This window comes from Bombus impatiens, unplaced genomic scaffold (assembly GCF_000188095.3).
Source record: "Bombus impatiens unplaced genomic scaffold, BIMP_2.2 scf_0151, whole genome shotgun sequence".
NCBI lineage: Eukaryota > Metazoa > Arthropoda > Insecta > Hymenoptera > Apidae > Bombus > Bombus impatiens.
The window spans coordinates 1,912,481-1,927,486 of NT_176570.1; the positions used below are offsets into that span (position 1 = coordinate 1,912,481).

The 15,006-nt window shown below is 39.0% G+C and overlaps 1 protein-coding gene across 1 annotated transcript in view; it reads right to left on the minus strand.

Moving 5' to 3' along the window:
• The window catches only part of LOC100742088, an 81,887-nt gene that overhangs the window by 8,518 nt on the left and 58,363 nt on the right, over positions 1 to 15,006 (minus strand). Inside the window, exons 3-5 of the mRNA XM_012382248.3 lie at positions 13,225 to 13,278; positions 1,135 to 1,504; positions 6 to 699 (exon numbers count right to left, since the gene is read on the minus strand). Of these exons, the coding sequence (XP_012237671.1) occupies positions 6 to 699; positions 1,135 to 1,504; positions 13,225 to 13,278 (1,118 nt within the window). The remainder of the gene's footprint in view (positions 1 to 5; positions 700 to 1,134; positions 1,505 to 13,224; positions 13,279 to 15,006) is intronic.

The following is a 15,006-nucleotide window of genomic DNA, read 5'->3' on the forward strand; positions in this document are numbered from 1 at the left end:
GGTGGGAACCTACGGGATCCAGAATTGGAGGACATGACGGAGGACGAGACCGAGGTAGGGGAGGTTGGCGATAAGGATCTTTGGGGACTAGTTCCCTCCGTCGAGGAGCTACTCGACGAAGATTGCGAGGAGCTGCCGTTCTGACAGCAGGAGGTGCGCTCCGAGGCGGACGGCGAGCTAACTGGCGCGTTGTACGTCCAGACGATTCGATCGCTGGACAGACCCTGGCCGCTGTCAGGTCGAGTGTCCAACAGGGTGTTTAAGCTGGACGTGACGTCGTCGTCAATGTCAATGTCCACCGCGCTCATTGACGGATCCTTTTGGAATTGCAAGTGGTCCTCGGAGCGCGAGGTGCGAACGAAGCCGCTCGAATAACCGAAACTCGCGGCATTTTGTTTGCTAGTATCGCTCTGGCCTGGACACTGGCCGCTCTCACGTTTGCTGATCCCGACCGGTGAGGTGCTGGCCGAATTCGAACCGGTACACTTGTAAGCACGGTGATGGCCCAGCATCTCGTTAGGACTGGTCGGTACCGAGTTATGATGGTGGTGATTGTGGTGATTATGGTGATGGTGGGTATGATGATTGTTGTACCTCAGCGAGTCGACCTTCTTCTGGTGCTTCGGGAGCAGGCCGCTGCTCTGCTGCGTGCGCGACAGGTTCAGCATTAGATCGCCGGTCATCATGTACGCTTCGAACCTGCATTCATCGCGTTATTCGTTAGTTATCTTAAGCTTGTATATCGGTGAGGTTTGATCTAGCTTTTGTCTGCTGATACGATTAATTCTACTGAAAAAAGGAAATCGATAAGACGGAGAAGCGACACGGGTGACCAAGTCTTCGATCATGCGTTCCTTCTGTCTGGTGATACGAGTAATCGTAGTTGAAAGGGAAAATTGACGAGGAAGAGAATCTGTACAAACGATCTGTACAAACGTGTATATTCATTCACGAAAACGGAATAAATTCCATTTGGTGAAAGGTTCGACGCTTCTCCGAGATCTATCGGTATACACGTTACGAATACCATAAAAACATCGTAAGAGAAAAAGAAAATGTTAAAAAAATCGCGTAATACTGTGCAGAAGCTTTCTCTCTTGAGAAAAAGAATCCCATGAAAAAGAAATTCCCTACCTAGGCGTATTCTTCTGCCTGGAGAACTTGTCGCCGGAGAGAGGCTCCCATTGGGCACGTTCTTCCTCCTTGAAACTATCCACTGGCGGAAGTAGCGCCTCTAATTCAGAGGATCCGGAAGCGTCACTGTAGGATCCGTTGCTTCTCGTCGCATACTGTTTCGCGGCAGTCGGTTCCTGTGGCGAGCCACCCGGAAGTTCCGGTGTTCCTGGCTTTCTTGGTTCCATATCTTCGCCGTTACCCGATGACACCGGCCTGGGGTTATTCGGGAAGGTCATTGCCTCGTGAGAGATTTTGGTCGAATCCGTCTCGTCGCATGCCGGCTGTCCCGGTGACAACAACCGACGCACGTGAGCTTTTATTGCAGGATCTGAGGAAATTACGTGGCTATCTTATCCGCTGGCTTCGATAATCGCGTTTATTCTGTTCAGCGATTGTTCTGAGACGAGAAGATTACTCATCTTCTGATTAAAGATATAGATTTATAGATAAAGATTAGATTTGTCATCGAAGCAATACATTTTATCAATTTTCAGAAAGTCTCAAAACTTTCGTAAGTCGCTGCGGATTGTCGGTCGAGTTGTGAGTTTCCCACTCTGTTATGACTTGTCTGTTGGGTTTTTTGGTTTGATAAATGCGTCGGTGATATCAGGAAGTCGTTTCAGATCAGAGGAATTAAAAGGAAGAATTACATGTTTTGTGTGTTTCGTCGATTCAACACGGGTATCTAATGGATAAAGATTGTGAAACTATCGTGACAAGTATGTCGGTGCTTCAAATTTGCTGTTGTTTCGACTGAAAGAAACTCGGACGAAGGGTGATGTTATTGGTTTCGTATGAATAATCCCTAGGCAACATTTTACATTATCGTAAAAGAATTGTGTTTAAGTTTGCGATTAGAAATTCTTGAATATATCTTTGATCGCCACAACTACTATTACACAGAACAGAGGAGCTAAGTTTCTCTTTATCCACAAAAATTTCTCGTCAATCAAAGGACCTTGATCAATAACAAACTTTTCGCAACTAAAACGATATTCCAAATTTTCCGACGTATATTCCAACTCTCTCGTTTTCAAATCTCAAAATTCGAACAAAACCGATAAGTGATACGCGTAGCAGCGTCAAAGGGTGAAAAAGTTGCCATAACCACTGCTATACGAAGCGGAGGAGCTTCTCTTCATCCGGAGAAATTTATCGTCGACGCGTGGAGCGTTTCAAAGCGTCCGCGGGCAACGCGTCCCCCGGTCGACGCCAAAGAAAACTCAGCGAGCGTCGCGTCGACGGACCATCCGGCTGGAAATACGCCGGAGCAACTTCGATTCCCGCGGGGGCGGCTTGGTCTGGAGCGCGATTTACGAGCGGCAGAACTCGCCCTTAAATAATACAGCTATACGCCTACGTCTCTACGAAACCAAGTCTGTGAAATATCGCGGCGTTTATCTGAACGAAACAAAATGGATCGTGCGTAATTTCGACAAAATAATATAAAACGAAAAACGTTGTGCGTCTATTATATTCTCATAGAACGAAAGAAACTTTTCGGACAACCTGGTGCAATATAGCGGCACATGAGCTAGAGGACAATTCGAATCATGTTGCTGTAATGTAATAAATTGTTATAACGTAACAATACAATAATAAATAAACTCTGGGCAAAGCAAAGTCTCCGCTACGTGCAACCGTAAAACAAAGTCAAATTTCAATTTTCCGCCACTCCGTCGATCAATATAAATAAACGAACGCGATCGTAAGGTGATCAGTTTTTCAGTTTCAGTCTCGAGCGATTTTAATAGCGATCAATATACGGTGTTTAGCGAATCAGTTAGTACCTAGCGTCTTAGCGAACATCCTCTGTACTTATAAATTATTTCAAAATATATTTGACGATTTCAACATCGAGTTATCTCGTCGTTTGAACCAACTATCCTCTGCAACGATAAAAGACGCGCAGAAATTGCAAGCAAAACCGAACGAAAGCTTCCAAATAATACGTGGAACGAAAGTGAAAAATCGGCTCGATCTTGATCGCTCGCTCGTTAACGCAAGAGTAGATCACGTAGCTGCCACCGACGAAGCAGCTGATCCTTCGGAGTCGCCAGTCGTGTTATCCGACCGAGCATAGAAAGAGGAAGAAGGACTTGTTGGTTCGATCGACGGCGACGACGCGTGGACTCTCGTCCGCTCGTTCGTTTCGTTCGTGAGACCGGTTTTCTGGTCTATGCTTGAGACAGAAAAGTGCCGTGGCGAAACGAGACCGCACCCCGTGGCTCCGCGGTGGTATTCCTGTCCCACGTGAACCTTATGCGATACAGAAACGGTGTGCACTGGCAACCAGAAGTCTCCCGCACTGGTGGCATCCTCAGTGTTTACCGTGCTGTCTCGACGACAACGACGACGACGACGACGGCGACGACGACGACGACGAAGGCACCGCTGGCTGATGTCGTTCCGCGTTTACTTTGTTTCGCAACGAAAACGAGCGTTCACCAGAGCGAGTTTATGATCCGCCGCCGAGAAGCGCAATATCCAAGCTGCGGAGAGTCTGTCTGCCTCGAGGGCCTGCGTTTCCTTCCAGAGGACTTTAATGGATGTTTCTAGGGTAGGTTGTTTGTTAACTTGGCGTTTCGTTGCTGGAAAAAGGGGTTGTTAGCCCGTCTGTGGGGGTACAAGTGGATTGAACGGGAAATAGAGGGGCAACGGAAACGGAGATCGAGGTCTTTTGAGTTTTCGAGCTGTTGGAGTTTCTGTTGTTATTAGGCAATGTACAATGGCTCGCGAAAGAATTCGTACACTTAGCACAGATCATCTTTACGTGTGCGTCTTATACCTCCATTAACATATAACGGGATATAATGTGATTTAGATATTTTGTTAAAGATATAATAAGACACGACGACTGGCGAGACTATATTGGCAGAATTTGAATCCAATCTGGAGATATATATACGAGGTGAAAGATATTTTTTATTGTAAATTTATATTCAGTAAAAAATTAGTATACGATATGAATAGTCACGTCAAGCATATAATAAGCGTGAAAAATGTCCCACTGAATACTCAGAATGTTTCATACGATACACGTAATATGTTCATGAAAGATAAGAGAAGACAAGCGTACGAATAGTTTCCACTGTACATAGTTGGATAAAGAGAATGTTGACGCAAAGTACGAGAAATATAGGAGAAGGTCATGATAAATCGCGTTTTGCGATTTTTAGACTTCTTCCTATTGGTTTTGCGATGGATAATATGCTTTCACTGCGTTACTTATGCACTCGGATCTCCATAAAGTTTCGTAGATTTGTCATCGCTTTTTCAAAGTTTTATAGATCAGTTTGTTCCAATTGTCGACTTCCTTTTCACTCTGTAGCCACCGAGTAATAACGAAATCGGAAAATCGACAAAAATGCAATTATCATATTTTTCTCGTGTGATCTTCATACGTAAAATATGAAAGACATAATACGAGAATAGGGTCCGACACACCTGGCACAATATTCGAGCAAGTTCATAATACGCGAATAATATGCACGCACAAGTAAATCAACGTTCGTCAGGTGTACAAATAAAAGCAGACGAGATATCCCGTTTAAAGAAAAAACAAACTCCATTACCAATTTTCGCTAAAAATAATTAGTTTTATAAAAATCCTCGTTCTATTAACGAACCGACAATCCGCTAAAAATACACCGCTCGTAAAATTTCCTTAAAATTCCCAACAAACTTCCCGCAATGCCCAACAACGTGGATAGCTACTATTTTCCTCGTTGGAGGCGAGTTTTCCGTGCATCGTCTTCCCGCAGACCGTGACTAATCAATGAGTCGCTCTGATAGAAAATCGTTTGTTATCCGAACGCGTCGTTTGATCGTTGGCTCGTGCGCTTAATTACCTGCCCTCGACATTCTCTCTTTTTTTTTTCCTCGTTTTTTCTTCCCCTTCATTCTCTTCCTTTTCCCTTGTCGCGTGGAACACGCGTGAACGACGAACAGCTGGCGTCGCCTAAGCGTGCAGACACCAGCACCGGGTAAAAGCGTCATCGAACGTTGCAAGGAGTCCGAGGGCAGACGCACGATCGCGTTTTCCTATCGGTTATTATCGCGCAATTCTATTATTACGATCAGGTTCAAGAGCGACTATATGCGCGTGCACCGAGTTCTATCATTAGATCGTCGGAGTTCACTCACCAGCTGACGTACAACCGGTCTACGTGTTCTCGGTTCATGGACGTGGTGATCGTCTAAATTTGTGGAGCACGACGGGAAAAGATATATCTCACGATACTATAAATTCACTATCGATTTCGAAGACCAAGCTTTGGAAGACGACAATTTCTAGAAGCGAAATTTGCTACTATTTTAAATGGTATTTAAATTAAGCGATAAATGATATAGGAGAAGAACAAGTTTTGAGAAGAGTCGATTTCTAAGAAGATTTGCTACGTAATTTGTTATTCGTTTGGATGATAATTAAATTAAGTGATAAGTGGTATCAGAGAATTTGTTAATATTTTAAATGATAATTAAATTGAACTATAAATGGTACTATAAATTTAGTGAAACAAATTTTAAGAGGTTTCGTATTATATACATAATTTGTTAGTATTTTAAATACCAATTAAGTTAAACGATAAATGATACTGTAAATCTAAAATAGAACAATAATTTTCAGAGATTGTTGAAATTATTATGAAACGAAAATATGCTCGTCTATTCTCGTTTATTCGATTGGAAATTTGCGATTGTAATAATCTGCATAATAGACCTGAAGATATCTACTAAGACGTAGATTCGAACAATGTACTGTATTCAGCAAATCCCAACTCAGCCTGGTGACGTAAACGTATCCTAAATCAATTATGTCTCCATGAATGAGATGTTCATCGCTTACATTAATTAGTGGATTAATATTTGGAACGATTTGCGGTATGACAATGAAAATACTAATAATGAGAAGAAAGGGAAACTACTAGTTATCTGTCGAGGAGAAAATATGGATTTTTTTAATAGTACGTATAATTTATTTTATGAAATTTCTTATTATATTTAGAATAGACGTTGCTCTGAAGCTTCGACTCAATGATAACTACTAGTTATCTGTCGAGGAAAAAATATGAATTTTTTTAATAATACATATAATTTATTTTATGAAATTTCTTATTATATTTAGAATAGACGTCGCTCTGAAGCTTCGACTCCATGTTCGTTTATTTATTAATAAACAATTCAGTCGTCAACGAATGGAAATTATTATTTTCACTATTTCATAATTACGATTGTCTGCAAAAAGATAAATGTATCTCCTTTTCTCGTATTTCGTTTGAAATGCTCTCTTTGACGATCCCTCTTAAACTACAAAAAGCTAGTCATTTCGTTTGTTCTGAACAGAAATACCAAATAAAAAGAGCAGCTTTGGTATCATACGTGGCGTAAATAATCGTGTTACACATTTATCAAATGATATCGTCTGATTAAAAAATTAAAAGACAGTTCTAACGACGATGTGATCGCATATAGAAACGACGGTTGATCGCAAAGCTTCAGCAAATTTTCTTTGTGCTTTGCGACATCGTTCAATTTCCTCGGGGAGGATTAAACTGTCACGAGATAACCCGCACGATTAGCGTGTTCGGGGAACGCGTACTTTATGACAAAGACGGGCCCGGAGTAGTTGTAGAGAATCGGGGAAGAAAGAAAAAGGAAAGAGCCAAGACGAATCTGACATTTCGTCGTTAGATTATGGTAAGTTACGGTAGGTCATTAATCAACATCGCGACACGCTGCAATTAGCCTGCCTTTTAAAAGCACGGAATAAAGTTCGTAGATTACAGCTATGCTAAACTCCTTTCGTGCGTTTTCAGGATGAATTTCCGGCTGAAGAAAATTCTTCAAAGGTCGGAAATTCTGTAAAGATGCGGCCTTTCAAACTATTATCGATCTTAAGACAGTTTATTGGATATTTTAAACCAAGAATAATAAATATCGATGAGCCTCATTAATTATTTCGCTATTTTGCTCGACCAAGTAATTGTGTTTCTACGTAGTTTGAAAATTACGCAGCAATATATTGGTAGCATTAATTAGGTATTATGTTAATATTACGAAATATAATAGAGTGGTACATTAATTAGTACAGGGAAATACGAAGTTTACATAGGGTAGGTATATCTTTTTTCTTTTTTTTTTTTTTTACTAATTTAAACTTCAGACTAAAACTCCAAATGTTCCAGGTATTTAATAATTTAATCCTTAATTGCTTGCAGTGAATTTTATATGCAATTTAATTACATTGTAACAAAGTTACGTAGATTATTACAAATCGCGTCGTTCTTTGTCATTTTCGTTTCAAACTATATTGCTAAAACACGTTGCAATTTGTTGCAGACACCAGGTAAAAACCTAAAATATATGAGACACCTGAAACATTCTCTAAATAGATAGTCATATTATTTAGATTTATCTTATTTCAAAATGTTTCGTATAACACACACGATACATTCACAAACGGAGACTACAAGCATAATATGACAAATATAATATATTTTACCAATAACATTATTTTCAATAATCAGATAAAGTTCCGCGATCCTGTGCGAATGAACTTATTACTCGATCTGTTGTACAATATCATATGGATGATGGTACACAGAACTAAACTTAATTCGAAGCAACAGCCAGAAGCAATCGGATCTTTGAAAAATGAATGTGCAATACTGGCAATATCACTGGCTGGCGTAGTTAACATATTATTGGCTGTTTATTAATCGGCTTCCCTTTGGCAGCGTTCACTGGCCGAACGTCGGTTAATTGGCTTTTCTCACTTGTATACGAAAGCTATTCGCGGCAGCGCAGCGTGTCGGGGAAAGCTGCATATCGATTTAAAGGCAACATTAAATGCGAACGAACTCATATCAGCTAATTTAGCCGGAAGTAAAAATTAACAAGAGAAAAGGTAGAAACGATCGTTACCGTTTGTTCCGTAAGAGACGTAAGTGATGGAGATAGATAACGCGAGTAATCGTAGGCTGTAAATTAGCCGATCAATAGAAAATTGCTCTGGTTGAAAATTATCAGTCAGTTGGCCGTGGAATTACAGTAATCGGAAAAATTACTTAATAACATTCGCAATGAGCAGTGAAACATACTCGATGTTAAAATGGGTTATCGCGTGCGTAAAGGTGCAAAGGCTGGTTAATTATGCCGGTGAAATAATTAAAAACGGTATTATGCCATTAACTGTGGCGGAAATTATTTGTTGTTTCTCGACTGTGATTAAGTCATAGGTAATCGTAATAAATGGAATTTTATTCGAATTACACTGTTTAATTTCAAAAAGTCACAAGAATGCTGAAACAGAAATTATTATTAAAATAGCGATATCTTTGATGAAGGTGGCACGATAATTCCAACAGTCAATAGTCGTACCTTTTGGCGACGAATATTTTCATTTCAATTGAACTTATACATTAATCTAAATCAATGCTTGTATTCATTAGGTATAAATGAAAATGAAAGACTTAATAAATTCTGGCGCTAGAAATAATGAACAATGGTAGGACGAAATTACCGCTAACAATGGAAAACATTAACCTAATCCAATGGATTCCATCTCCAACGAGATTGCTACACGTTTAAACTAAGAATTGCATAAAGGATTACAAGCTAAATCTCTTAACCATAGAAATTCCTAGAAGTACAACTGCGTTCAATCTGAATCTACAATTCAATGCGAGATAAATTCATCTCGCTGAGATTCTACGATTCTGATCCATTCCATTCCATCGTTCCTTACCGTATCTGGATTAGCTTATCAAAGGGGCTATTCCTATCGTACACTGAATGAAGGGAGCAATGATTCAACAGGGCCATCAGGTTGTTCAACGCGGACTTCATTAGTCGGGACAGCAGAGCGGTTAGAACCTACCTCTAACATCGAATGAATTCAAGGTGCGCATGCACTGATAACGATAATCCGGTGTAAATCGGCTAAACACGACGGTTCTGTGAGGTAACATCGTATCTGGTCCCCTGGCAAGTTTACACAATGATTCTACTCACGCAACGTGGCCAACTGTCTGCCTGTATCGCATGTCCGTGTACTTACCGGATTTTAACACACTGACAATGTCCCAGGTCAATTGGCTTTCTACGTGCAACAATCAGTGGATTTTGCGCGTGTTTGGAAAAATTCAGATTCGTATGTGACGAATATCAGTAAATAGAAATTTCTTTCGTCGCCTAGGTTTCTAGATAGTCTAACGATTACTTTATTTCAAATCTTTTGCGAATTTTTAATATATTTAACTTTTCCGTATTTATTTTACACGATTTATCCGTGTAACAACATATGATCGCATTCTACTTTGTCTATTAACGTATCGATATTATTGATATTACTAATTCGTAATGCATTTTGTCTAGTAATAAATAAATTGAACAATGCTAAGGCAAACAACGTGGAAACAGTAAACGTATCCTTAAATTTGCGTATTAACGTTTACTTTGATTTAGAAAGTCGAGAAAATGTTGGGTCCGTATAATTTCTTCAAAAAGACACGTAAAGTGTAATTTCGAGTGCCGCTTTCTTTCTAAACATGGATCGGATATACCAATTTCGTTGATTACTGAGAAGGAAGTAAAATTGCGAAAATAAGACTAAGAACGAGTGTCATATACACGTGTCTCGACTATAATTTTCATTTTAAAAAGGTGTTAAAGGCGTTAATTTCCAATGCAATGTCGACGATATTAATTTAATTTAATTTATGAAACACGTTGATTAAAGGAAGTAGGATAAAATGGTAAATTACGAAGAGTAGCTTCGTAATGAAGAGAGAGAGAGAAAGTGCATCACATGTGCCTGTAGTATTTCAACTCCGATAACGACTTCCTCTGAAAAATATATTACAACGTGTACTTTCAAAAGTAATTTCGTTGATAAATATCAATTTAATTTATAAATCGGATATGCCGATTAAAAGAAACTGGAGAAAATGAAAATTGTGAAAGGTTGTCTACGTACAATGTGCATCACACGTGTATTTATAGTATTTTTATTTGGATAACGGTTTCTGTTAAAGGAAAATGCAGTAGCGCGTGTAATTCCAGATGCAATTTAATCGACGAATATTACTTTGATTTATGAATCACGTTGATTAAGGAAGTGGAGTAACATTTACGAAAGGCACTTTCTCCATAGTAATCGATGCATTTTCAACTTCAGTTCAATATGAATACGACGTGAGAAATGTATATAGCCGAGTACTATACCTACATCTTACTTACAGTCAGTCACAAAAGTATATTATTCGTAGTTATATTCGAAACAACATAACTTTTTTTAAGATTGAACCGAACCACTCGAGCTTTATTGAGAAACTAAAGGAATTGGTTCACTTGATGACGTGTAAGAGAAATCTTTCCTTCGTTCCCATCAATTTTAATTTTCCCAAAATTTCCTATACACGTCATTTAACGAAGCAATTTTTCTAGCTTCTCCAACTTCAAATCCTTTGCACCCGTTTTTAAAACAGTTATTCCATTTTAAAGCCTATGCCAATACTTTATTCACTGACTGTATTTATTTTCACCATCCACACACCAGATGAGTTTGCGAATACGTTTCCTAGTCTACAATTTACTTTCGTCGCATCTTGACGGATAAATAAAGCTACAATATATCTGTATTATCACGTTTCTCACCTGTTATCTTCAATTTGTTTTCCTCGCCAATCGAAAAGACCATCCAATTACAAAGGGTTGATCCGAATGTTGCGAAAAGTACGTTTAACTAGAAAATTCCAGTCATACATGGACGAGAAAGCGGAACTTGCCAGCAGCCGAAACACGTGAGCTTCCTTCGCATTCCGAGCGTACTTTCGACCGCGAGGATCCACCCGAGAGGAATGCGCGAGTTGGCTCGTGCGCGTTGCAGGAATACGCGCCTTGGATTCCAGACGATCGGAAAACCGGCCAAGAAGTTCGCCGCCCACACACACCGCCGATTACGCTTATCGATGGAACGCGTGCACCGTCGAGAACGCGGTCCACCCGATATTTCTTTCGGTTTCTCCCTACTCCTCTACACTTTCACCGACGAAAGCGGATCTTGCGAATGGCGAACGTAATCATGTACCAACGATCGGAGATTGGTGAATCTGAGAATCGCTAATAAAATACGCTATAAGTTTTCTTCTCACTGGAACAACTTTATTAATCCAATCTCTATGGAACTGTAGGTCTGACACTATTCTTGAGAAATATTTGTTGTTGCAGATTTTATAGAAATCTTTCTCTTGAAAAAAATCTTCTTCTTTTCAAGCTTCGTTAGGTTGTAATAAAATCTAGAGAACCAATGAAGAATAGTGGCAAATTGTATCGAATGGTTCGAATTTTATGCGGCATGTAGTAATACGATCTCTTTACATAGAATCGTATATGTATATCTTCCTTTTTTTCTTTTTGTTTTTATCCTTTTGTCCTTTTTGTTAGGGTAGTGTGGTCGAAAAATGGAGTATTTCAAGAAATTAAAATATGAGAAATAATTAATTTGTTCATATTGGCAAACTGTTATGATACGTAATTAACGATGTATATTTTGCGACTGAAACTATTGCACGATAAGATAGAAGGTTTTTAAGAAATTCTGTAATTAATAAGAAAAAATCTACTAGTATAAAAGTGTTCGTTAATCGTAAAATCATACGAGCTTTGTCTCCAAGTAATAATTTTCCAAACTAAAATAATTAGTTTCCTAAGCTCCGATATTAGCGTCTCATCCTTCTACAGTGATATAAATATGACAATAAAATGATTTCAACCTGAGATTTTTAACGATAACGCGAATAAGCTTTAACAACGAGTTATCGCTATCTTATTATTCTATGGCAATCTCTAAAAGAATCCTTATCATCGTATAAATCCTAGAATAAATGTATTCGTCCCATTGACATCCTTTTTTCGTTACAGCGCTACTTCAAAACTATATTCTGATTCTCATTAATAAAATAACGAACTTAACGTCAAAATAATTTGCTATTCAGCAGCTAAAGAATATTTGATATTCACAACTGGGAACTCGTACATCTGCAGAGAGGATTAATCACGTGCCGGTATTATAACGAGGAAAATCTTATTTCAGACTATGTCTAGAACAGTGACAATGAGGTTCAAAGACAGACTAATCTTGCTACGTTCAACGTCGAGCTGAACTATGTCTGCCTTCGATGCATAATTCCTGTTGATTATCGTTACCATTAATCATTCTTCACTAGTTTTAGAAATTATCGTTTGTTTCAAAATACTACACTGCTGCTGATGCCTGTCGCATCGAGTAAATCATTTGAATAACGCAATTATTGTATTTTAAGCTCTATAGTTTTCGATAGAGTGATTCGTACAGATCAATTAGAGCAGACAATGTAACGAAAGAATTATTATTTGTAGTTAAAACGAAGATATTTCGATTCTCCAAATGAATCGTCATCAGTTTCAATTAATAGCGAATGTGTCAAGTGGTTTCATAAATTGATCGAAAATCGATGTAATCTTAAGAGGCATTAAATTCCAGAAATTCTTCCATATTACGACATAAAATATTCAATCCCAATTTGAATCGGTGCTGAAATTCAAATGTAAATTTCATTACAGTTTGTGTTTCGTTTAAATCAGAATACTGCCAATAATTCCAACATCAAAATTAATTCGGAATTAATTTAACGTTACAATCCAAGTCAATTAATCCAATCAGTAAATCCGTGTAAATAATATCTGTCACAGGTCTAAGAAAATAACACGAATCAATGGCGATATAATCTCTAACGCGACTGATAATCGGAAAAATTCGATTAATGCGTTGATCAAGCCTCTCTATTAACCGCCTGAATCATCGATGATCCTCACGAACTAATAACCACTTAAGCCAATAATCATGGCCAACGAACGTTTCGATATTCGCCGATCAGAATTTCGAAAACCACCCAAGCTGAAACTCGATTGCATTCCCTCGTCGCAACTCAATAACCGAACTTGCAGCCAACTCGACATCGCTGTTCGCGCGAATAAAAGAATTCGTAGACGCACTTGACTTACCCCTTCGCAGTTTCAGGGTGACGGGATCCGACGAGAGCCGCAGACATTTCAGCACTGAAACAGAAAACGACGAAACACACCAGTCAGGAAAGACGTTGGCCAAAGAGTCGTAGGATAGGAAACGTAGAACAGAAGGAATATATTCGCGGACAGAAATAAATGGAATAGACATAGTTAGTGGTAATAGGAATAAACACGAGATAGCGGAAATACGACTTGTTTACATAAAGATGTAAATATTGAGTTCAATCATTTACGAAGCAATCTATGTACAATAGACGAAATTGAAGTACGGTAGCGGGCAAAATTTGACAAACACAGATTGAACTTGAAAAGAGAAACAAATAAATATTATTTATACTGCATAATAGCTGACTGTTGTGCGATACGATGAAAAATATTTAATACAGAATTTACTGATATGTGTGTACACACGAGTGAATTGTTTGGCAAGCTTTGAATTTTCTATTATCCGCTAGTGGATATAACGGTAGCACCAGTTCGATTGACCACCTCGCATTAGAGTACGAAATATGTACATATCTTGCCAGACAGTGTTGTTGATGATTCATGACGCGCTTCGGCAGAGATATCTTGCAACGCAATGTCGTTCATGCGATGCAAGATAATGGAAAGACATACGAGATATCTCGTGCAACGATTCGCATAAAAATCAGTTCGTGAGACACTGCGTTTGTGAATGTGAAAGGGGTTAGGAATGTTGAATGAAGAAAATATCGCATGAAATAATTCAAAGCATGGTAAAAGGATATACACGAGACAACGACCGATGAGCGACTTCCAGTCGTAAACGTTCAAAGACGGAATCGCGCGATGTTTCCTTCGAAGCATCGCATGAACCACATTGCGTGGAAAGATATCTCGTCCAAAGCGTATCGTGAATCATGAATCATGAACAAAGGGGTTAATCGAACTAGTATTGTAGATACTAGTGTTATATTCAGTAGCGGACGGAAGAATGTACAATCCATTGCTCTTCTAAAATACAAACTGTTTTGTAAAATCTTGTCCGCTACTTCTACGTCCATTTTATTTATTGTACATCCTTGCGGTACACGGATTATATATAGTAAATAATTATATTATTATAGCAAATAATATAGTGAATAATTGAAATCAACGGTTAAACTTGATTGGTATCTACTTCTACTTCCTGCCTACTTGTACTTGTCCCCTACAGTAAAAGAGAAAGAGGGATAAAAACTACGGTTAAACCGAGTTGTCACGTGTTTGCAAACGGAATTTACGGGAACGTTGTCCGTTACGCTGTTTTCGGAGAGGCTAGCCGCCTTCCTGCTTGAGATTAACGAGAGAAACGACCTTCTCCTGACGAAAAGGATGGCCCTGGGTCGCAATTTTGCACGATGGTTAAACCGTTCCGTGTGGAACTCGGTTTTAACGCCAGCAGAATGGAAACTTTAGCATGACGCGTTAACGGGATAGGACGAGGATGGGTTTAGACGAAAGAGATGACAAGAATATACGCTTCGGACGGACAAGACGGTATGCCCAGATAGGTCGGTTTAATTAAACCTCGAATTTGTGTAAAACTTCCACCTGGAATATCCCGACTACTGGAGATTGCGGAAATGCTGGGAAACATCTGCTAAAAGAAATTCTGTAGCTTTGGCTCTTTCTTTTACCTTCAAACCGTCTATGGAAGTAGAAAACATTCTGTGCACCGTTGAGCGAAATGGTTTACAGTGACTCGTCAAAGTATTCGAATGCTTGCAACAGAATCTTTTTATGAACGTATTACGC